Genomic DNA, 22834 nt, shown 5'->3' on the forward strand with positions numbered 1-22834 from the left:
CATCCCCGTGGATCAGGTTTCATGCTCCCATGCTCTCTCCCACGCCAGCTGGGTTTTTATTTCTACAGAGATGATGCCTTCCTAGCCTCTTACCTTGGTCACAGGGAGCCAGACTCCCCCCAGCCCTGGCTGCATCCTGCTCTCTTGGGCCCGCAGAGCACAGTGTAGGATGAAATGACACCAGATGGAACTAGCCCGCTCCTGTTGTGAGTATTTATTGGTTTGCAGGGGCTGCCTGAGCCCAGTACCCAGCTGTCTGGCTCTGGGACTAGCCATTCCCCATGCTATTTGGAGGTGGGGGTACCCTGGCCAAGCTGCAGCAGGGAGTTGGTGGTGTAGTTCTGGAAGAGGGGCTGCAGGAACATGCCAATGGTGCCAAAGACACAGACGAAGACGAAGATCCATAGGAAGAGGCGGTCGATGACCATGGCCACGTACTTCCAGTCCTCGCTCACCTGCATGGGGCCAGGAAAAATGCTGGGTCAGGCTGGGGCCTCAGCTATTACCTGACACTGCCCTGATTGGGAATTTGGCATATCCTCAGAGCCTGAATCTGCTCCCTCAGCACTGCAGCTCCTGGGGCTGCCTGCCAGCCTGCTGTGGGCCTCGCGGGGCTCACTCCCCCTGCTGTCACCCGCACCACTGAGCCCAGGAAACATTTCCCCAGTGAGCAGAGCCAGGCTGGCGGGGGGGGGGGGGGGGTGCTCAGCAAAATCTGCAGCCTGTGACAGTGCTGTGCAGGGCCAGGCCTCCTGGGAGCTTCCTGGGTTTCCAGAGCAGCTGCTTCAGCCTGGAACTGCAGCAACCAGTCAGGGATCAGTGCTGCACCCCGTACCCAAGCAGAAGCTGCAGGATCTCACTGGACACAGGGCTGAGCAGGGTCCCCCTTGTTGCTTGTGCACATGTGTTGCAGACATGAGCCAGGACACACACTGCACCCCTGAGCCCTGCCCATCCCAGCTGCACGCTGCCCACCCCGACTCACGCTCTGATCGTCATCCTCGCTGCGCATGTGGTCGGCGATGAAGCGCACGCCATCCACGGCTTCCTCCAGCCCGCAGCTGCAGCCGGCCCCCGGGGCCGCCGCCTGCCCCTGCCGCTCCCGGTAGCCATTGAGCCCCTCGGCCTTGGCAGCACCAGGGTTGGCATAGCAGGTGCAGGTGCGAGCGCCAGCCTGGACGAAGAGGGCGGCGGCGGCGCGCTCCTGGGTGTGCCGGCGCTGGCGCAGGCGCTGGCGGGCGCAGCTCTGCCGCGGCTGCTTCATGAACAGCAGCGCCGGCAGCTTGTGCAGGAAGAGGGTGCGGACCCAGGGCGGCATGGTGTGCGTGGTGGGCGAGCGGTGGTGCACGTTGAGGACGCAGACGCTGGTGACGATGGAGAAGGTCACCAGCACCATGGTGAACATAAGATACTTGCCCACCAGGGGTACGTCCAGTGAGGTGGGTGGCACGATCTTGGAGATGAGCAGGAGAAAGACGGTGAGGGCGAGCAGGACGGAGATGCAGAGCGTCATCTTCTCGCCACAGTCGGACGGGAGGTAAAACACCAGGATTGCCAGGGAGGTGATGAGGATGCAGGGGATGATGAGGTTGATGGTGTAGAAGAGCGGCTTACGCCGAATGATGAAGTCGTACGTGATGTCCACGTAGGTGGAGTCATCGGGGTTCTCGTTGCGCCGCCCTGGCAGTGCCACAATGTCCCACTCGCCGCTGGGTGTGAAGTCATCCAGGCTGGCCACCTCGCTCTTCAGCACCAGGTCAATCTCGGTGCGGTCGTAGGTCCAGGAACGGAACTTCATGGTGCAGTTCTGCTGGTCAAAGGGGAAGTGCTTCACCTCTATCTTGCACGCGCTCTTATAGATGGCAGGTGGCAGCCAGAAGATGCTGCCATCATAGGAGATGACAGCGTTGGAGTAAAAGGAGACCTCGTACATCCCATCGGCGCTGGGGTGAAGAGAGGGGCTGTCAGTCCTGCTGTTGTCAGCCCCAGCAGCACAACAACAACATGGCCCCCTGCCCTGGGTGGGGTTGGGAGCATGCAGCACGCCTCAAAAAATGACCTACTTGTTGTAGAGCACCACATCAGGCAGCCAGATGTGCTTGGAGGGCAGGCGGACCTTCTTCATGTTGTCAAAGTCCTCAGGCTTCCACGTGAGGCGATAGTCCTCCCACTCCTGAGGACAGGTGGGATCAGGCCAGCCCAGCCACAGGATGGGGGCCTGGGGCAAGGGGGTGGGTCAGGACAGGGGCACACAGGGGTCCCACACAGGCTTTATGGAAGGCTATGACAGGACAGAGTAGACATTAGGGCCCCGCACAGGGTGTATGGGGGGTTCCCTATGACAGGGATGGGTCTCAAGGCAGAGGCTGGGGAGTCCTGAGGTGGACACAGGGGTCTCAGAGTCCAGGGTGCCCACCTGGGTCAGCCAGACGTTCGTGGTCATGATCTGCTCCCGCTCATGCTGCAGAGAGAGAGGGGCCGGTCACTCAGGGTGCTGGGAGGGTTTGGGGCCCCTTTGCTTGCCCGACAGAGTCCTGGCCAACTCACCACACTGATGAGCTGTGCCAGCGACACCATCAGCTGCACGGTCACCAGCTCTGAGCCGTTGGTCGCCGGCCGGATCAGCTTGTTATAGCGGGCAGGGTCCAGCAGATACTCAACCAGTCGCTCCTCCGTGTCCGTGCCCAGGCTCCCTGGGGCATGGCAGAGCCTGAGTCCCACGGTGGTGGGCAGGGCCCCCCCTTGAGGGTCCAGGGACCCCCCAGGACAGAGCCCGAAGCCAGCCTGGGGCTCTGTGCCTGGCAGCTGAGAGCAGGAGTGATGGGGTGCACAGTGATGGGGTGTGGGTGTCACAGCCGGGCACGGAGCAGGAGGGGCCGGGGGGAGAATGGGCGGTCTGAGGGGCTCCGTGACTGGGGACGAGCAGCTGGACAGGGCTGGGGGTTCCTCCCTGCCCTCCCCTGCCACTCCCCGCCATTCCTGCCGGTTCAGGACACCCCTTCCCTGCTCCTGTCCACACTCCTGGCACCACCTCGGGGAGCCGGAGCCCACGGCGGCCGCGCAGCCCCGGGGGGGTCGCGGAGCGCCGGTGGCACCGCAGAGGGGCCGGTACCGGCGGCACTCCGGATCTGCCCCGTGCAACAGGCGCAGCCCGGGGCCCGGCCCGGTCCGCTCCCCTCCCCGCCGTGCCGGTGCCATCCCCCACAGCCCCCGGCACTTACGTCTGAGGGCAGCGAGAAGGCAGAGGACGCGCAGCAGCGCCATGGGGGCGGCCCGGTGCCGCCGCCGGTGCCCGGCGCTGTCCGCGGTGCTGGCCGGGCGCTGTCCGAGGTGCTGGAGCCGGCGGCGGCCCAGGCGGGGCGGCCCCGGGCGGGAGGCGGTGCCGGGCGCTGCGCCGGGGCCGCCCCGCGCTCCGGCTCCGGCTCCGTCACCGCCGCCGTCAGCGGCCCCGGGGCCGCCCCCGCCTCCGCCCCGCCGCGGCCCGGCAACACGGCGGAGGGCTCTGAGCTCTCGCAGCTCGCCCTCCACCGAGCTCCCCCGCACGGCGCAGAGGGGCGGCGGAGCCCCGGGCGGGGATCGGAGCGGTGGGGCAGAGTTAGCGGGTGGAACCCGGGACCAGAGCCGCCGCGATTCCGCCGTACACCAGTAGCGCGTCTCAGAGCCGGGACCGCCGGGCCTCAGGGCGCCACGTCCCCTCCGGTGCTCAGGGATCCCCGTTCCCGCCCCGTCCCCGCCGGTGCCCGGCCGTGCCCGGTGCCCCCCGTGACCCCACGTGACCCCTACGGGGCGCTCCCCCCCCCCCCGCTGGGCCCCGCCCGCTTCTCCCGCGCTTACGGAGCGTCACTTCCGGGATGTCGCGAGACGCTTTCGGCGGGGCGGCCCCGCCCATTCCGGCGACGGCACTTCCGGGAGCGGGGCCGTGCCGCCGCCATCTTGGGCGGGCTCCGGGGCTGCGGCGGCGGCGGCGGCGGAGCGGGTCCCTCCATGGGAAGATGCAGCGGGCGGGGCCGGAGGAGGCGGCGAGGGCGCAGGCGGCGGCGGGGGGGCCCGGGCGGAGCGGGACCGAGGTGGCGGCGGCCCCCGCCGGGCGGCTCCTGAGGCGGGAGCTGCGGCTGCTCGAGTCCATCTTTCACCGCGGTCACGAGCGGTTCCGCATCGGCAGCGCCTGCCCGGACGAGATCAGCTGCGAGTTCGTGCCGGGCGCCGGGGCCCGCGCCGGCGCCTCCGCCTCCCGGGGGCCGCCGCCGGGACCCGTCCGCATTCACTGCAACATCACGGTGAGGCCCGGGGGCTGCGGCGGGCCCGGGGCTGCGGCGGGCCCGGCGCCCAGCGGCTCCTTCGCGCGTCCGGGCTGCCGCCGTTGGGGCTCTCGGTCAGCTGCGCCCGGGCCCCAACGTCCCTGCGGCGGCTGCGGGGCTCGGCTGCCCCCGGGCCCTCCTTGTGGGGCCACCGGCAGCTCCTCGGGGCAGCGAGGAAAGGCGGGGGTCGGTGCCCGCGGCACTCCCGCCATCCCCTGTACGGGAACTGGCCATTGCCTGTGCTGTTTGCAGCCTCCAGCTGCTCGTCCCCGCTCACGGAGCCCCTTAGCGTGCGAGGCTGCCCTCGGTTTTGTTTTGGAGGTTTCCCTGATTTTCTGTGTCATTCGCACCGGGATGCTGCATGGATTGGCACTGGTGTGCTTGATCACAGGTTACAACTGGTGTGTGTCTACGGGCAAGAATGGCCAGCAGAGCTTGGATAGCCCCTGGTGCAGATTCTGAATGGGACTAATGACCAGGCTTTTCTGGAGGGGCGTGTTGGGAGTGTTTCTCCTGGATTAAAGGTGCCTGCTTAGCCTCTGCCCTGCACCTGTGGGTGCTGCCAGGTTCTTCTGCCACTCCTGGTGCAGGGCTGTGAGGGTAGCATGGGACTCCTCAGTGTCCAGACTCTACTGCCTCCCAACCCTCAATGGCCCCATAGCCAGAGGGGTGGCCAAAATCCCACTGTCCTCCCTTCATGTTCAACCCTGGGCCAGGGGGACACAGCCCAGAGCCAGCCCAGCATGGTCAGAGTAGGAGTTTGTGTTGCCCTCAGCCCCAGATTTATGCTGGAGGGTGGATCAGTCACTTGTGGCCTGATCTCTGCAGTCCAGAGAGATCTGTTTGCAGAAACAAAGGTTCACCCCCCACCCTGTCTGGCTCACTGCTCTGTGCACCACAACACTCTCCATCCCACCAACAGCACCTTCTCCCCCTCTCTAGGAGTCTTATCCAGCTGTTCCCCCAATCTGGTCTGTGGAGTCAGATGATCCCAACCTGGCAGCTATCCTGGAGAGGCTGGTGGAAGTCAGGAAAGGAAATACATTGGTGAGACACATTCTGCTGCCTGGGAGAGGGGAGGGCTGACAGCTTTGTGGGGGAAACTCCCTGCTTGCATGTCCACAGCTGCCCAATGTGGGGATTGCCTCTGGTCTCATAAATGTTCCAGATATTTGGGATGAGCTTCTCTGACATTGTTTGATGCTGGGGTGGGATTTTACACCCATGTCTACCTCTGCTTGAGGTATTTGCTTGCTGGCTGCAGTGCTGAGGCTCAGCTTGGCATGGAGATCCCCACATTTCCCTGACCCTCTGTTCTCTGCACAGCTTTTGCAGCACCTGAAGCGAATAATCTCTGACCTGTGCAAACTCTACAACCTCCCCCAACATCCAGATGTTGAAATGCTGGACCAGCCTCTGCCAGCAGAACAGGTGAGTGGCTCAGGGAAAGGCTCCCAGAGCTCAGAAAACAAGTTCCCTGCTGTTTGCTCTGGAGGCTTTTAAGGGTTACCAGAGGAGGAATATGGTGAGGGGTTGGATTTCTGTCCCAGGTGATGCCAGCCTGCTCTTCTGAGCCTTGGTTCTGTTTTCTGTAAAGGCTCTTGGCTACCTTTTGTTTTTAATTTGGTTCTGCTTGTATATCCCTGTTTGACCTCACCTTGGAAGTGTCTGGGAAGGGAGGAGAGCATTTTCCCAGGATGCTGACCACAGAGTCTCCATCCCTATCCTTCTCTCTCCACAGAGCACCCAGGAAGAGGTGTCCTCTGAAGAGGAAGATGAAGAGATGCCAGAGGTAAGTGCCACCACAGGGTGTGAGGATGTAAGCTGAGTGCAGGGAGAAAGGTGCTGAAAGGTGTGAGGGTCCAGGGGTCTTGTCTGGGAGAAGCTTGTGGCCTCCAGACAGGGAAATTTGGATCAAAGCCATTTTTCTGCTGAGGATTCTGAGGCACAGCTGGGTGCCAGATATTCCAAAACCCCAGGAGAGCACAGAGGCTGAGCAGTGTAGCTGTGGCCTCCAAGGCACGTGGATGAGCTGTGAGCAGAGCTGCTTGGACAGTATGTGCTGTTCTCTAAAGCCTGGAATTTCTGTGAGAGGGATGGATTTCTGGGTTGCTGTTGCTGGCAAGGAAGTCACTGTTGCACAGGACTCCCACAGAGAGGATGAGGTCAGGTGGCTGAGTGTGCAAGTGATCTAATTGCCAGGAGTGGTGGAGGCAGCCACATTTCACTGCAGGCTGAGGGCACCTTGCTGCAGAACCCACAGGCTCTGGTTGTTTGGTTTGCAGTTTAGAGAGCTGTGGAAGTGGGTGGAATAATCTTGAATCTCCATGGTGACGTTTAGCAATGCCTCACACACGAGAGCAGCACGGGCACTGAGTCAGCAGTGCCTGGAGCCTGGGGGCAGGTCACTGAGCAGCAGCACCCCAGCACCTGGGGGGGTTTAGCAAAGTTAATTGCTTGCTAAATTAAGGCTGGGCTTTGCCAGGGTCCACAGGGAAAAGGGGGAGGGTTAAACTGGCACCAGCATAACCTTGTGAATGTGTAAATCTGCTGCTTCATGGCAAATCAGCGTGTGCAAGGCCTCCACTCCTGTGGGCTGGAGAATAAATCCCCAGGAGCTGAGCATTCTCCCTTGTGCTTTTTTCTAACACCATGCATTGTGGAGGGAGAACACTGATGTGGAGCAAAGGTTTTGTGCTGAGCAGTGGGATTTGTCCAGAGGAGTGGAGCAGCAGAACTGTGCCCTGGCACAGAGATTCATTATGCAGGTTAATCTACTCGAGGGATTTTCTAGGAGGATCTCTTTTCCTGTGTGAGTCTAAAAATGTCAAAGCCCTTCCAAAAATGCTGCTCAATAGCCACAACCAGCCCAGAGAGGCCAGAGGAAATGCTTGCTCAGAGGATTTAGTGCCAGCACTGGAGCTGTGCATACCCACAGCCATTTCCAGCCAGCTGAACCTTGTGTGTGTGGGGACAGATTTCTGTAGTGGGCCCAAATGGCTGCAGCTGTTTTTTCCCCATCAGGTTCTTGCATTGCCATGTGTTATTGTGGGAAACAGTGTGGGGCAAAGGTTCTTCTGGGGTCAGGAACTACACTTGGGGTGTGCTGAGCTGATCTAGAGGGAGGCATGCTGTGAAATACCCACTCTTGTTGAGGGAATAACATCCAGTGTAGCTGGGTTTGGGTGCAAGGGTCTGTTGTTGTGGTGCTGGTGACCTGTGTGTCCCTGTTGGGGTTTGGCTAGTGAAGGGGCCCAGGTGGCCTGGCAGCACTGCAGCAAGGGGCTGTGCTTTGTTCCAGCCATCCAGCAGCGTGGCACAAGCTGTTGAAGCCATGGGTGTGCCAAGATCCAGGGTCACTCAGTGACATGGGGCTTGTTGAGGAGGGAGAGACTAATGGCTTGTTGTGTAAACAGGCATGAGACATGGCAGGGGAGAATCCAGCAAACAAAGAGCTCTCATGAGCCCAATTGAATGCCCAGACCTTGTGTCTTCCACTCTATTTGTACATCAGATCAGGAGCTGGGGTGGAAGAGTTGCACTGGGAATCCTTCCTGGGTCAGGGCAGCGCAGTACTCAGGGCAGGGAGGAACAAAAGCACATCTCTGAGCTTTCCTCTTCCCTTCCCAGGACACTGAGGACTTGGACCACTATGAGATGAAAGAGGAAGAGCCAGCAGATGGGAGAAAGACAGAGGATGAAGGCATTGGGAAAGAAAACCTGGCCATTTTAGAGAAAATAAAAAAGAACCAGAGGCAAGATTACTTAAATGTACGTGTCACCCAGTGGGCAGGTGGGCTGGGGAAGCAGAGGGACTCAAGGGCAAGAGTGATGGAGGCCCTTGCCAGCCCTCCAGCCCTAAATCAGAGGGGCTGTTCCCAGCCAAAGGCACTGCTGTACCAGTTCTCTAGGGCTGATGGGGCTGAAGCAGAGAAGTCTGTGAACTGCCTCTGCAGCTCAGGGAGAGCATTGGGTGCCCCAGGGCAGTGGTGCCTCATGGAGCAGTTCTCCTGCAGCAAGATCTGGGGCTCCCTTGTGTCCCAGGAGCTGTGCCCCCACGATCCCCTGAGGCTGTGGAGGTGGGTTGTGCTTTTGTACCCATGGGCTGAGATTATAAGACAGTAGAGAGGACACAGAGGTGTTTCTGCTGCAGCTGTGCTGCCTGGGATGACATATTTGGGGCAAGGGACAGACAGAGAGGTGATAGGTAGGTTATGGTCTGGTATAGAGGCTGGACTGAGCTGCAGCTCAGGTGTTGATCTCATAAATCAATAGCCATGGTTGGCTGCAGCATAACAATACAACTTTCCCCTCCCTGTTCCTTGCAGGGTGCAGTGTCTGGGTCTGTGCAGGCCACTGACCGGCTAATGAAGGAGCTCAGGGATATTTACCGATCACCAAGTTTCAAGGGCGGTGAGTGCTGCCAGGAGCTCCATGGAGGAGGATTCCTTCTCCTCCTGTGGGGTACCCAGTGGGCCTTGGTGCTGCTCAACTGAGGGGGAGGATCTCTGGTGTTTGCTGGCTGGGCTTCTGTCAAGAGTGGACAAAACCACCTTACCCTGTCTGTTCCCTTGCACTGCTGGGTGGATGTGAGGAGCATGCTGTGGGTCACTGAGTTATCTGACTTTGAGGGGGGTGGTGTTCCTACTCCTTTCCTGAGCCCAGGGACTCAGAGAAGGAAACTGCTGCCCTCAGGACTCTCCTGGTGAAGGGGACAGGGGATTTGAAATCTGGGTGATGGCTCAGCCCCCTCTCATTCCCCCCCACCCCCCACAGTGACCCCCCTCTGCTCTCCTTGCAGGATACTATGCAGTTGAACTAGTGAATGACAGCCTGTACGATTGGAACGTCAAACTCCTGAAGTAGGTGGCCCAGCTTGGGATCATGCATTTGTGGTGGGTTTTGGTGATAGGACAGAAAGTCCCTGTGAGCAGATGGGACATGAGCATGGCAGGGGAGCACCAAGCAGACCTTGAGTTAGCCTCTCTCAGGCAGCTGGCTTGCTGTCTCCAGGGCAAAAAGGAGATGATATCTCCAGACAGGATGAGGTAATCGGAGGACTCTGCAAGTCTGTGCTGTTCCTAGAGTCCAGAAGGAGGTGTAGCAGGCAAACCCTGAGCTTTCACACCCTCCAGACACCAGTGCTGCCTTTTCCTTGGGCCAGGCAGCCTTTATTTTTAAGCTGGCTGAGAGAGCTTAAAGGGGTGTGATGATTCCTCTCTCCAAAGTGAAAACAGCATGCTGGCAACCCGTGGTGTCATTGCCCTCAGTGAGCCAGGGGTGCTGGCAGTGCCAGCTGTGCAGGTGCAGCAGCTCTGGGGGTGTGGCAGTGCCAGATGAGCAGGTACAGCAGCTCTGTGCTGGCAGTGCCAGATGTGCAGGTGCAGCAGCTCTGGCTGTGCTGGCAGTGCCAGCTGTGTAGGTACAGCAGCTCTGGGTGTACTGGCAGTGCCAGATGTGCAGGTGCAGCAGCTCTGGCTGTGCTGGCAGTGCCAGCTGTGCAGGTACAGGAGCTCTGGGTGTACTGGCAGTGCCAGATGTGCAGGTACAGCAGCTCTGGGTGTGCTGGCAGTGCCAGCTGTGCAGGTGCAGCAGCTCTGGGTGTGCTGGCAGTGCCAGCTGTGCAGGTACAGCAGCTCTGGCTGTGCTGGCAGTGCCAGATGTGCAGGTACAGCAGCTCTGGCTGTGCTGGCAGTGAGCACAGCTGGCCCCAGTGCCTGGCCCTGACTGAGCCTTTGGCTTCTCTTGGCACAGGGTTGACGAGGACAGCGCTTTGCACAACGATCTCCAAATCCTCAAAGAGAAAGAAGGAACAGATTTCATCCTCCTCAACTTTTCTTTTAAAGTAAGGCTCCCCCTCCTAGAGACACCTGACTGCAAGGCATCAGGGAACACCTTTCTCAGTGCTCTGCTTCTCTCATTCCAGGATAACTTTCCATTTGATCCACCATTTGTAAGGGTTGTATCCCCGGTGCTGTCAGGGGGGTGAGTAACTATCTGTGTCTCTCTTCTCTGCTGTGCTGTTTTTCATTGGGTTTATCCAGTGCTGTGCAATCCTATGACTTCCCTGACATGGATTTGCCATTGGGAAGCAGACAGTGATAGTGAAGTTTTTAGCATATTTTTTCCATGAGAAATCTAATCAGAGATGATGTTTCACCTCTGGAGCAGTGGGTGGGTACAATCACATCTGTCTGTGCAGTAACTTTGATTTCTCCCCAGGTATGTTTTGGGTGGTGGTGCCATCTGCATGGAGCTGCTTACAAAACAGGTGGGGTAGCTGTTCTGCCCATCACACTCCCTGTTCCTGACACTCCTGCTGTACCAGCCTGCCAGGGCTGAGGAAAGCCCTTTGGTTGCACTCCCTGTGGGGTGGGTCTGGCCTCACCATGTGTTTCATCCCTCAGGGCTGGAGTAGTGCCTACTCCATCGAGTCAGTGATCATGCAGATCAGTGCAACGCTGGTGAAAGGGAAAGCACGAGTACAATTTGGAGCCAACAAGGTAGGGGCTGGACAGTGTGGGAGAATGGGGGGTGGTGGATGGAGGCACAGCACAGGGAAGGTGTGGGGGGTGGCTTCCCCAAGGTTCCTGCTGGACTGATGGTCTCCTTGCCTTCCCTTGCAGAACCAGTACAGCCTGACAAGAGCACAGCAGTCCTACAAATCCCTGGTTCAGATCCATGAGAAAAATGGTAAGGAGGAGAGGAGAGGGCCTGCATTGTCTTTTCCCCTGCTTGTGTGGCCTCCCCAGACAAGCCACACTTGAGTTTTTCCCTGTCTGAAGTGTGGAGGTGACAGCAGCAGTGGCAGCTGCTGTAACAGTGTGGCTGCAGAGTGCTGCTGCACCTCACTGATTGCTTGGGCTTGATGATCTGAGATGTCTTTTCCAACCTCAGTGATTCTGTGATTGCCTGTGTGGTGTTGGGAAGTGAACCAAAGGGGAAACCTCCCAGTCATGGGGGTATGTGGCCCTTTGGAAGTGGCACTTGGCTGCTTTCAGCAGGTTTTTGCAGGTGCAGGTTCTCGTTGCCAATGCAGTTTCCTCCCTCACAGATCTCTCCTCATTTCAGGCTGGTATACACCACCCAAGGAGGATGGCTAGTGTGGATGCTGCAGGACCAATCTGAATATCTTCTGGATGCTCTACTTGGATCTTAGTGATGCCTCTTGGCTTTCTCCCAGGATGTAATAGCTCTGCCTGTTGCAGGACAATACTGGCTGTTCAAAACTCTAAATAACTGTTTAAGGAGTTGGACTGACCCAGAACACTTGCTGGGCCCATGCTAGCAGGCATTCTTGTTAAAACAAACTCTTGAGCCTCTTGTATTGCTGGAAACTTTTGACTCTACTCCAGTCTAGAGCATCCTCCTTACCTATGCTATGGATTTAATTTATTTTCTTATTTCATGTACACTGCTTTTTTTTGTTACGGTGTATGATGGATGTGTATGGAAAATGTATCTTTGGAGAAAAATTACAGTTTGTTAATTTGAGAATGCTGGTCTAACTAATTTTTCCCAGGCTCCTGCTGGGTGGGTTGTGCCCTGCAAACCCTGCTGCAGCCTTGGTCCCAGGGTGGGGCCATCAGTGGAGCTGTGGTTGGGCCCAAACCCTGCAGGAAGACTTGGCACAACTGCCTTGGAAGAGGAAAAGCCCTTTTCTGTTTTTGGCATTAAGGGAGCAGGGTTTCTGCCTCATCTTCCCTGGGCAAACCCAGCTTTTCTCTATAAACTGCAGACTTACAACTTGAAGCACAGAGTTCTGTGAGGCTGTCCTCTCCTCTGCAGTGGAGGAAGGGGTTGTGGGTGTATCACAGGGCTGCCAGCTCCCACCCCACACTTCTCCCTGTCCTCTTGCCAAGCAGTAAGATGAGCTGAGGCCTGAGCTTTGTCCTGTTTCTCCCCACTAGCCACACGTGGAGGCTGAGCCCTTGTTCCCATCCCTGCTGGGCTGTGGCTGGAAGCTGCTGCAGGGAGTGGGCACTGCTCTGTGCTGCCCCTGCTCCCATCCCTGCCCAGGACCTATTCCAGCAGAGAACACCCTGTTCTATGGGGTTTTATTTTACTTCCCTTAAGCTGTTGTTCCTGCTCGCCTTTGTACTCCAGCCCTCTGTGGATGGGGTTGCTGCAGTTGTGGCCTGTTGTCTTGAATCCCCAGGGCCCTTTTTGGAGTCTGCTGGAAGGAGATGTGGCTGTTGGAGCTCCTCTAACTTGGGCCATGTCCTCGTCTGGAGGACAGGACTGATGCACTAGTGTCAAAGATGGAACCATGCATATTAATTCACTGTGTTTGAATAAAAGTCATTAGAAAATCAAAGAGCCTCAGAACTCCATTATCTACTTCAGCAGCTGTTTCCCTGTCCTGCTCTGAGCCTTGGAATAAAAAGATGCTGTTAGGAGAGGGATTACTGACGGCTGCAGGAGTGGCTCTGGCCTCAGCTTGGGGACTATTTTTAAGTGCTTTGCTGAAGGACCAGAGGATTTGTGAAGCTGAGCACTCTGCCCTGTGTCCTCCAGCCCAGACCAGCACCTCTCAGGCTTCTGTGTCCTCTCCCACACTGTTCATGGTAGCTGGGGCTGGGGAAGCAGAGGTAGCTGCTCTCAGCTCCCACCTTTAGCTTAGGAACCTGCTAGGTCATGGGTTAAGTCAGCTTAATGAAGATTTAAATCACTGTGGGGCTTTCTCTTTGGGGAAGTAGGGGCTGCTCTGCTGAGCCCAGCGCTGGGGTTGGGTTGGATTGGGTTATGCCAGGGTAGTTGGAGAGCTCGTGGCAGTTTAACAGTTTGGGATGGGCAGAACTGGAGAGGGCCCTGCAGGACACTGTCACCAGGATCTGACCTGCCAAGCACTGAGGCTGCAAGTGCAGCAGGAGCAGGTGTCTAGCAGACCATCTGCCTCTCCTGTCTGTGCACACCTGCCCAGCCAGCACCCATCCCTTATTGCCACCAGGATGGCTCAGGGAAGGAGTGTGCAGTGCCATCTGTCACCACTGCCAAAGCCTTTCCCCGTGGGAGCTGGCAGACAGCAAGGATGGGGGAAGAATTCCTGAAGGGGACATGTGGCACATTGGAGTGAACACCACAGCAGCACAAAGCTGCACAAAATGACTGGGACGGTGCTGCCTGTATTGAGGCCCCATAAAAATTGAAGTCTGCCTTCTGAAGGAAAGAAAAGGAACCAGCACTGGTGGGGAAGAAGAATTTTCCTAGGCCTCAGAAAGGTGAAGCTGGAGCCAGAGGAGATTGCAGTGGCAGTTCAGGCACCAGCCTGCCAGTGGCACCGCATCACTGCCGGGCACATCCCGCCCAGCAGCACCAGCGCGGTAATTCCATCACTGCCCATGGCGCTGCCAGCACCCAGCACCTCCCCCTGGGCAGAAGAAGAGCCCTTGTCCTGCCCCATATTCCCATCCTGGGGCCTGTGGGAGCAATTTTGCACAAAACCCTCTCCTCTTTGCAGTGGTAAAACGGGAGGGGTTGCTGTTGTAAGGAAGACAAACCACCGGGCTGTGCCGCGCTCCTGGCAAAGTGACGCAGAGCTTGGGCAGCTGCGGTGTGAACAGCGGCAGAGAGCGGGACACCGGCTGCGTTCACAGGACACACAGCCCTGCCAGGCGGTGCTCAGGGGCTGTGCACACACACCGAGAGCACACAGCCCATGCCCAGGGTCGGTGGAGAGACCCCGCACGCAGATCTGCGCTGTCCGTGGGGTCTCTGCCCGGGGTCCGCCCGTACCCTCCATCCGCGGGATCCATCAGCCAGGCAGGGAGGGGCACCAGCTCTCTCAGCCCCACCGGAGCTTCCATCTCTTCCCACGCTCCCGGGGCCGTGCTGTCTGTCCGTCTGTCCGGCTGGTTCCCCGGGGCCGCCCCCTCCGGATCTGGGCGGGGAGCGCCGGTCCTGCCGCCCCCTCCGGCCCCTCCGGCCCCGGCCCCGCCGGCCCCGGCCCATCCCGTCGCCGCTGCATGGGGCCCCCCGGGCCAGCCTGACCCCTCGCCGAAGCCCCTGTGCCCCCGGAGACGGGCCCCGCCGAGGAGCCGCGACGGGACCCCCCGGCTGCCCGTCCCCGGCCGGGACCCCCCGAGCTCGGAGAGACCCCGCCGAGCCCCCTGGACCCTGCCCGGGACTGCCCCGGCCGGACTCCCCCGACAGCCGGCGAGACCCCCCGGCTCAGCCCATTGCTGGAGCGGATACCCCGGCCCGCTGCGAGACCCTTCCCCGGGGCCAGGCACCGCCGAGGGCCCCAGGAGCCGGCACCCCTGGGGACCCCCCAGCTGTCCCCGCCGGGGCCAAGGACGCCTGGAGCCCCGCACGGAGGCCCCGGTCCCCCGGCCGCAGCCCCGCTCCCGGGCTGGCCCCGGGCCGCCGCGGGTCCCGGTTCTTGGGCTGGGGGCAGCCGGGCTGAGCCGGGCTGAGGCGGCCCCGAGCCGGCGGGGCGGCCGTGGGGTGCCGAGGAGCCCCGGGGGACCCTGCGACTGCCCGGCTCCATGGCGGCCAAGTGGTTCAAGGAGTTCCCATCCAACCTGAAGACGGTTTCGGAGAGGGCTCGGCCGGGCAGCGGGAGCCTCGGCAAGAGCCGCAAGAATTCAACCGCTGAGCTGGGGGGCTACCGGGCGGCTGGGGGCGGCAAGGAAGGGGGCAGCCGGCTGTCAAGGGACAACCTGCAGGGTCTGCTCCAGGCCGCCACCGGGAAGATGAGGAAGAATTCCAGAGTGGAGGGAGGCACAGCAGAGGGACCCTCCAAAACCTACATCAACCGCCTCATCAAGGTGGAGGCTTCCGAGAAGAACGGGAAGGGGAACGCTGGAGCCCTGCCTGGCAGCCTGCCTGCCCCCGAGCAGGACAAGGGGAAGCCCCCCAAGACAGAGACGGTAAGGCAGGGACTGGGAGCTGGGGGCAGAGGGGGAGATGTGGGGAGTGTGAAGCATCGGCAGCTTTAACTAATTTGGTCTCCGACTCATTAGCCTGGCTGACTTCATCCTTTTATCCTGCCCGGCTTCATTGCCTTTGAATTCCTTCAAAGCTTCCTTCATCCCAACTGCCCTTCATCAGCCATGTGGGGGTGGGGGGGTCATCGGGCATCCTCATCACGGCCCACATGTCCCATCCCAGTGTGACCCCAGAGCTCAGCTGCTGGTTAAACAAAGGCTGTTGTAAAGCTTTTCTGGAAAGCTCCCTGCACAGCCTTGGGAGGACTGGGAGCCAGCTGGGGGATTGCTGTCACCCAAAAGGGTCCCAGAGCTCCCCCCAGGCTCCTCACCACCACTGAGGTATACATAGGAATGGTCTGGACTGCCCCCACCCAAAGGTGCCAGTGGGTGCATCTGGGGTTGTGGCAGAGCTCCATTTACCCCAGATGAGCCACCATCCTTCCCTGGGGATTGCAGTGTGCCTGTTCCCTGCCTGGCTCAGTGCTGCTGGGACTCCTGCAGCCCTCTGAGGCCAGCAATGCCTATTCTCTGCTCAGGTCATCATCCTGGAGGATTATGCAGACCCTTATGATGCCAAGAGGACCAAGGGGCAGCGGGACGCCGAGCGCCTGGGGGAGAACGATGGGTACATGGAGCCCTACGATGCCCAGCAGATGATCACAGGTATGTGCCATTTTGAACCGTGTCCCAGAGCTGGCACCGCTCCCCAGCCAGGAGCCTGTGGCTGCCCTTGGAGCCACCCGGTGCAGGAGGCTCCGGGAACAGGAAAGCTGCTTGCAGCTTCCTGCGGCTGCGCAGGGCCAGATAAGGAGTGGGAGCAAGGCCGGACACTGACCCGTGCTGGCCGCGTCCGTGACCCGCTGCCAGCACCCAACGGGCACATGCGGCCAGTGCAGAGCCCTCGGTGCCCCCCTGTCACCCCAGGGTTCCACCCCCCAAGAGTTCCCAATGGCCGTGCCCCCCAGCCAGAGACACCCCGGCTGGCGTGGCCACTGTCCAGCTGGCCACAACAACAGGAACTGACTGGGCCGGAAGCTGGAAATAAAAGATTTGCTGCTGATGTTTTTTTTCCGTGCGGGGCAGCCCGGGCTGTTAGGCAAAGACTGGCGCCGTGGGGAGAAGCAGGGGGCTGGGAGGGGTGAGCCCCTGGGGCGTCCCCCCGAACGGCTGAGCTGCATCTCGGGGTGTAGCATCCTGCTGCCACGGAGCCCAGCTGGCCCCACGGCCGTGGGTCCGTGCCTGTGGCGCCAGCAGCCTCGGGGCTGGACAGCAGAGCAGGCGCCATGAGGATGGGCCCCTTCCTGCTCCAGCTCCTCCCGAGCTGGTTCCCAGTGGGGCGTTGCCGCCGTGGGGTCCCCAGCACACATCCCTCACTGGGGGCTGGTATGGGAGTGGGGGGGACACACACAGACACACCCCTGACCCAGCATCCCTCTTCCCCACAGAAATTCGTCGTCGTGGTTCCAAGGACCCCCTGGTCAAAGCCATCCTGCTGCTGGACGGCCCTGGAGAGCCTGGGGAGGGGGGTGCCAAAATGGATCTTGCCAAACGACCAGGGGGAAAGGAAGTGGCAGGGAAGGGGCCACAGCTCTATGACACCCCTTATGAGCCTGGGGAGGGGGTGGCCGGGGGGACCCCAGAGCGCAGGGGGAGGGCTGGTGATGGGCGCCTGCCCGAGAACGACGAGCGCCCGGCGGGGGAGTATGAGCAGCCCTGGGAGTGGAAGAAGGAGCAGATTGTCAAAGCACTGTCAGGTAGGGGACAGGGACAGGATGGGAATGAGGATGGGGGGGAGGGACAGGCATGGAATGGGAATGGGGACAGCAACAGGGACAGGGATGGGAACAGAGTTTCTCGCAGGGCTTGTCACAAGAGGACAAGATGCAATGGTTTTTGACTGTCAGGGGCACTTTAGATACAAGAATTCTCTTGAGCTGAGGGTGGCAAGGCACTGGCACAGGTTGCCCAGAGGTGATGCCTGCCTGGTCAGGTTGGGTGGGGCTCTGAACAACCTGATGTAACAAGATGTCTCTTTTCATGGTGGGGTGTTGGACCAGATGGGGACAGGCACGTGGTTGGAGAAGGGTTTGGGACTGGCATTGGGAAGGTGCTGGGGCTGGGGACAGGGATGGAGCTAGGGATGGGATCGGAGGTGGGGCTTTGGGGGCTCACATCTTGTCCCTCCCAGTCCAGTTCGAGGGCTCGGAGCGCCCTAAGGAGGAGACACTGCGGCAGCATCTACGCCAGAAGAGCTGGACCCCCAAGATGCTGAAGCCGGCGGGCACCGAGCACAGCGAGGGGGAGCGGGTGGACCCTGCCCTGGCACTGGAGAAACAGCCGTGAGTTGTGGGAGCGATCCACGCGTGGGCAGCGGGGCGGGGAGGGATGGATGCCTGATGTTCTGGCGCGGCTCAGCGCCCCGACCCGCTGTCCCCCCGCAGCTGGTTCCACGGGGCCATCACGCGTGCCGAGGCCGAGAGCCGGCTGCAGCCGTGCCGGGAGGCCGGGTACCTGGTGCGCACCAGCGAGAGCGGCAGCGGCAAGTACTCCATCGCGCTCAAGTGAGTGTGGGGCTGCCCGGACCGGGGGGGCTCGGACCGGGGGATGGGGTGAATCCCCAGTCTGGGGCGGTGCCGCGGCAGGAATCACCCCTGGCTGCTCACAGCAAAGCCCTGATGGGGAGGAAGCGCCCAGATCCCCAGGGACGGCACCCCCTGATCCAGGGGGGGACCCAGGCGTCCTGGTGTGGGGCTGGGGCGGGGGGGTTGTACGGCGTGTCCCCCTCCCCGGCACATTGTCGGGAGCGCCAGCGGCGTTTCCTTCCTGAGGAAGTGCAGCCCCTGGAGCCGAAACAATCAGAGCGGGACGGGAACAAACAGGGGTGGATACGGCGCGGGGCAGGCGGGCGCCGGGGGGGCTGGCGGCAGCGCTGATGCCTGCCGGCCCCCAGGACCAGCCAGGGCTGCGTCCACATCATCGTGGCCCAGACCAAGGACAACAAGTACACGCTCAGCCAGGCCAGCGGCGTCTTCGCCAGCATCCCGGAGGTTGTGCACTACTACTCCACCGAGAAGCTGCCCTTCAAGGGGGCTGAGCACATGGCCCTGCTGCACCCCGTCCACTGCAAGCTGCATTAGCGTCTGCGACTGAGGCAGCCATGGGCATCTGTCACATCTCCGGTCCTCAAGGGACTCCTGGACTCCAGCAGGGCTGTCCCCCTTTTGCTGGGACAAATCCCGACCACCCTGTGCCAGAACCTCCCACGTGCCTGAGGTGGGAGCCCGCGGTGAGACTGGGACCTGTAATGATCTAGTAAAATAAACGTGTTGGCTGGGAAGCAGCAGTGGTCCTGTGGACAGGGATTCACCTTGTGCTGGCAGGACTCACCAGTTTTGGGGGCCAGAGGTACTGGGGCTCCCCCAGCAGCACATCTGCATCCTGCCAGGCTTTTTATAGCAGGAGGCCAGCAGAAGGGAAGCAGAACCCTGTCCCATGGGTGCTTGAGCACCCTCTCCCCTCGGCTTGTGGTTTCCTGCCTGGGTGCAGCTGCAGCTCCATGGGGTGTTGCACAACCCAGCATGGGCTGGGGGTGTGGGCAGGGGGTTTGTGGCACAGCATCGGGGTACAGCCTGGGAGGCACCAGTGAAACATGGGGTACATGGGGGGCAGAGCTACAGGGCACAGAAGGCAGGGGGTGAATGAAGTGAGGGTGAAACCCCACTGCAGCCAGTCCCAGGCAATGGGAGGGCTGCAGCAACCCCTCTGTTACCCCCCTCCCAGCATCCATTCCAGTATAAATCCAAAGCATTTATTTGAGTCACATTGTCTTGTTTCCCCAACATATGCTTTGAAAAGGAGCCCTGAGGGGGCTGGAGCAGAGGTATGGGGGCCTGATCCAGCCAGGCCTTCCCTCCCTGACCCCCAGGCCCTTCCCTGGGGACCCCCAAACCCAATCCTGGGCGAGCTCTGGTGCAGCCACACTTCCAGCGCTGTCACTCCTGGCCACGCCAGCTTGGCCATGGTGCTGAAGGTGCCCCCAGGACTCACTCTGGGGCCTCTCCCAGCTGCTTCTCCATGGGGGGTGGCACTGATTCTCCTCCTCAGAGGCTTGTCCCAGCCACAGAACCACCAGATAGTGGGGGGGAACTGCTCCCAGATGCCACATGGCAGCCCTGGGGCCCCCCATCCAACCCCCAAGCACCTACCAGCATATTCAGCCCCTGACTAGTGCCCTGAGGAGGAAAAATCTGCCTGAGTCGTGTGGAGTACTCCAGGGGCTGAGGGGGCAGGGTGTGAGAGCAGAGGGGTATCACTGAGTGTGGGATGGGGGAGGCCTAGGGGGACCAGCATATGCTGCCCCTCGCCCTCTGGCTTGGTTGTCTCCTGCCTGCTTGTCCACCATGTCTGCCTGTACCTGCAGGGGAGAAGAGAGGAGCCAGGTCAGGGAGGAGGGCAGACAGAGCCCCCCCAGATCAGCTCCCCAGCACTCACCTCACCACAATGCCAACAAACAGGGCAATGCCAAGGAGCAGACTTCCCCCAGTGACCAGGAAGGCATAGGGGAAGGCCACAGGATGGGTGCTGGATTCCATGACAGACCCTGACACAGAGAGAATGGATGGGCTCATTGTGAGGATAAGGGACCTGGGTGTCCCTGCCCTCCACCCTCAGTCCAGGAACCCACCAGCACCATTAGTATCATCCTCCCCGAAGAGCCTGGGGGACAGTGTTACCCCATAGGTGCCATCTTCCATGGGGACCTGCAAAAGGTGTAGTGGCACAATGGGACAGGTCAGCCCTCACACCCTGGTGTCCCCTTGTCCCACATGGAGATCCATCCAGGTGTGTGTGATGCTTCCCAGGGCCAAGAGCATCGTTACCTGTGAGCTGAAGGGCTCCATTTCAGAGGTGAGGTCCCAAGGGTCTGCACAGTGAGTGGGGAGCGTGAGACTGGGAGACCCCATGCTGAGCCCCCAGTCTCAGGACCCCAGGATCCCCTCCTACCTGTCCAGGGGGTGCCCACAGCCTCCTGGCTCCACTCGCTCCACGCGCCGTGGCCGAACTCGTCCTTGGCCCTCACCTGCACCACGTGCCTCATCCCACGCCACGCGTCACGGATGTCCAGCCACGTTGTTGTCACCTGATCCACCTGCAGGGGACACAGGGCTGGGGGTAGTCTGGCCAGGGACAGAAAACACGCCAGCAAGCAGGGTCTCACCTCCATGAAGGTCGGGGCGGGCTCGGGGCGGTAGCGGACCTGGAAGCGCAGCCAGTAGAAACGGGGGTCCCAGGATGGGGGGTAGGACCAGTTCACCTGCAGCCGCTGCGGCGCCTTCTCCAGAGCCTCCACTGTCACATTGACTGGGGGGGTCTGGCTTCACTGCTGGGGAAACGGGGGGCTTAGGGCCTCACCTGCACCCTCAGCCACCCCAGCTCCCAGCAACAGCAGCAGCACTCACGGACACTGCTGAGGGTGATGATCTTGTCTTTGCCAGCAGAGCCACCAGCGCTGTTGCTGACACATGTGGACACCACGAGGTGTCTGGTGTCATCAGTGCCAGGTGGCACCTTCAGCCGGCAAACGAACTTTCGTGCCTTGGAGAAGTAGCGGCACCGCTGCTCTGTGGCATTCTCAGCCACAAACCTGTGAGGTGATAGCTCAGGGGGGGCTGCAGCATGCTCTAGGCACAGGGCAGCCATGGGGATATGTGGGAGAGGGAGAGGGGCTGTGGGGAGGGATATATTCTGTGCCATGGGGTCCCAGGAAGCAATGGGGAATGGAGCCATGGGGAAGAAACACATCACGTGCTGTGGACTCTCAGCTACCAGCAGCTGCTGGGGAAGAAAGGGTCTGCAGGGAGGCAAGCATCCTGAGCAATGGGGTCCCAGATGGCACCAGGAAAAGGGTCCATGCAGAGGGACAGGCTCTGTCCTGTTGGGGTCCCAGCCCACAGTGGATGCAGTGACAGCACCCACCTCCGCTTCACCCAGAGCGTCGCCCGTGTCCCTGGGGACGGCTTCTCCTGCTGTGGCCACTCACACAGCACATCCTTGTCGTGGCTCCGCCGGTAGCAGGAGACCTGGGGAGTTTCAGGGGACTCTGCAAGGCAGGGAGGTGCTGGGGGACAGGGGCCATCACAGGCAATGCTGCCAGGGACGTTGCCACCCCAGCGTGGACCCACCTGCCACCAGCAGCCGCAGGGAGCGCAGCAGGTGGCTCCCCAGGGAGCAGCTGTAGTGCCCGGAGTCCTCGTAGCGCAGGTGCTGCAGGAGCAGCGTGTTCCCCTCGGCCAGCCGCCGGCCCCAGCCCCCTGCTGCCCCCTGCTCCTCCACCTGCCACAGCACCGAGCCATTTGCAGGCACCTGGTCCTGGCAGGTCAGTGTGATGTTGGCTCCCAGGCGGCCCAACACCGTGTCCCGTGGCAGTCCTGCAGGGACAAGAGGGGACCCGGCCATGGAGATGAGACCCCAGGAGCAGTGGGTGTCCCTGGGGATGGAAGGCACCCCATCATCTGCTCCCTGTGTGCAGTGACTGCTGGGGGTCAGGGCACTGAGCTGGAGAGTGGCAGTGGTTTCTCACTAGGGGGGTACTGGACCCCTGGCATCACAGTAGGAATGGGCACCACAGCAGCTGGTGGGCTGTGCATTGAGGGGTCTGGTGGTGGGGAGCACAGACTGGTGGTCCCGGCAGTCCCCGGCGGGGATCCATTGCCAGAGGAGTTAATGACCGCACTGGCTGGCGGCCCGGCTCAGGCGCGGGCAGCGCTCCCGGCTCCCTCCAAAGGTCAGTGGCCAGCGCGAACCTGCAGCTCCTTTGGCTCCTGCTGCCGGGAATGCGCCCAGCACCCGGAACACAGCACCCAGTGCCCGGCACGGAGCACCCAGCCCGCAGCCGGGACACAGCACCCCAGCCCGAGCTCCCGGCACTGCCGGGGTGCCCCGCACCGCCCGCCCGCCTTCCCGGGCCCCGCAGGGAACCGCATGTGTCCGTCCCCTCGCCGTGCCCGCACCCATGAGGCCCGGTACCGGGAGAGGCTCAGGCCACCCCCGTTCCCTCCCTGCCCGGTGCCCGTTGCACTCACTGGCGGGGCCGCAGGGCCGCCCGGCGGCGGCGAGGCGGAGCAGGAGGCGGAGAAGGACGAGCAGCAGCGTCCGCGGCGGCCGCGCCATGCGCCCGGTGCCGGGCAGGAAAACATCGGCGGGGCCGCGGTTGTGAAACCGGCGGGGCGGGGCGGCACGTGCGCCCGGGGGCGGGCAGCGCACACCGCCCCCACCCGCCGGACCCTCCCCCGGACACGGGACATGGCAGAACCTCCGCAGAACTGCATTTGCTTTTTTTAATTAATTTTTTTTTGTTTGTTTTGTTTTTTCATCAAGAACCATAAAATTATATTATTCCGCCAGACAGAAACTCGTCATAAATTATCCACTCCGATCTGCATCCCCTCCACTGAAATAACTCTAAAAATCCCAAATCCCCTCCAGCCCTCGCCAATACCCGTCTGGACAAGCTCCTCTTTGGTATCGCGTCCCTGGGACCCCAAGAGCCTCAGAGATTCCGCGGGGGTCCCGCACTGCCCACCCACAGCCCAGGAGCACTCGGTC

General features: G+C 61.0%; 4 protein-coding genes across 7 annotated transcripts; 2 read left to right on the plus strand and 2 right to left on the minus strand.

Moving 5' to 3' along the window:
- Positions 1-199: 199 nt before the first annotated feature.
- Positions 200-3599, minus strand: CHRNB2 (cholinergic receptor nicotinic beta 2 subunit). Of its 3 annotated transcripts, XM_079329384.1 has the most exons (6): positions 3222-3599; positions 2548-2693; positions 2417-2461; positions 2064-2173; positions 986-1943; positions 200-455 (listed from the first exon to the last, which is right to left on the minus strand). In XM_079329384.1, exons 1-6 carry the CDS (start codon positions 3262-3264, stop codon positions 285-287), a joined length of 1473 nt encoding a protein of 490 aa, XP_079185510.1. In that variant the 5' UTR covers positions 3265-3599; the 3' UTR covers positions 200-284. The 3 variants fall into 3 exon arrangements, with proteins under 3 accessions (XP_079185510.1, XP_079185509.1, XP_079185511.1); XM_079329383.1 differs by lacking the exon at positions 3222-3599 and having other exon boundaries at positions 2548-3205; XM_079329385.1 differs by lacking the exon at positions 3222-3599 and having other exon boundaries at positions 2064-2281; positions 2548-2633.
- Positions 3600-3829: 230 nt separating this feature from the next.
- UBE2Q1 (ubiquitin conjugating enzyme E2 Q1) lies at positions 3830-11795 on the plus strand. Of its 2 annotated transcripts, XM_079329425.1 has the most exons (13): positions 3830-4277; positions 5241-5345; positions 5625-5729; positions 6040-6090; positions 7929-8069; positions 8627-8711; positions 9100-9160; positions 10053-10143; positions 10225-10283; positions 10521-10569; positions 10706-10801; positions 10925-10991; positions 11370-11795. In XM_079329425.1, the coding sequence occupies exons 1-13, from the start codon at positions 3852-3854 to the stop codon at positions 11399-11401; spliced, it is 1368 nt and encodes a 455-aa protein (XP_079185551.1). In that variant the 5' UTR covers positions 3830-3851; the 3' UTR covers positions 11402-11795. The 2 variants fall into 2 exon arrangements, with proteins under 2 accessions (XP_079185551.1, XP_079185552.1); XM_079329426.1 differs by lacking the exon at positions 7929-8069.
- Positions 11796-14184: 2389 nt separating this feature from the next.
- SHE (Src homology 2 domain containing E) lies at positions 14185-18566 on the plus strand. The gene is made up of 6 exons (XM_079329429.1): positions 14185-15169; positions 15766-15892; positions 16675-16983; positions 17418-17568; positions 17671-17790; positions 18180-18566. Exons 1-6 carry the CDS (start codon positions 14786-14788, stop codon positions 18364-18366), a joined length of 1278 nt encoding a protein of 425 aa, XP_079185555.1. The 5' UTR covers positions 14185-14785; the 3' UTR covers positions 18367-18566.
- A 457-nt stretch (positions 18567-19023) lies between these two features.
- IL6R (interleukin 6 receptor) lies at positions 19024-22458 on the minus strand. The gene is given in 11 exon segments (XM_079329423.1): positions 19024-19643; positions 19721-19826; positions 19908-19989; positions 20110-20153; positions 20234-20378; positions 20448-20597; positions 20599-20609; positions 20689-20873; positions 21206-21329; positions 21412-21657; positions 22312-22458. Coding segments are annotated over 11 exon segments (1371 nt in total). The 5' UTR covers positions 22400-22458; the 3' UTR covers positions 19024-19453.
- Between the last annotated feature and the right edge of the window lie 376 nt (positions 22459-22834).

The sequence above is a fragment of the Erithacus rubecula genome (assembly GCF_903797595.1).
Source record: "Erithacus rubecula genome assembly, chromosome: 33".
NCBI classification, from domain to species: Eukaryota; Metazoa; Chordata; class Aves; order Passeriformes; family Muscicapidae; genus Erithacus; species Erithacus rubecula.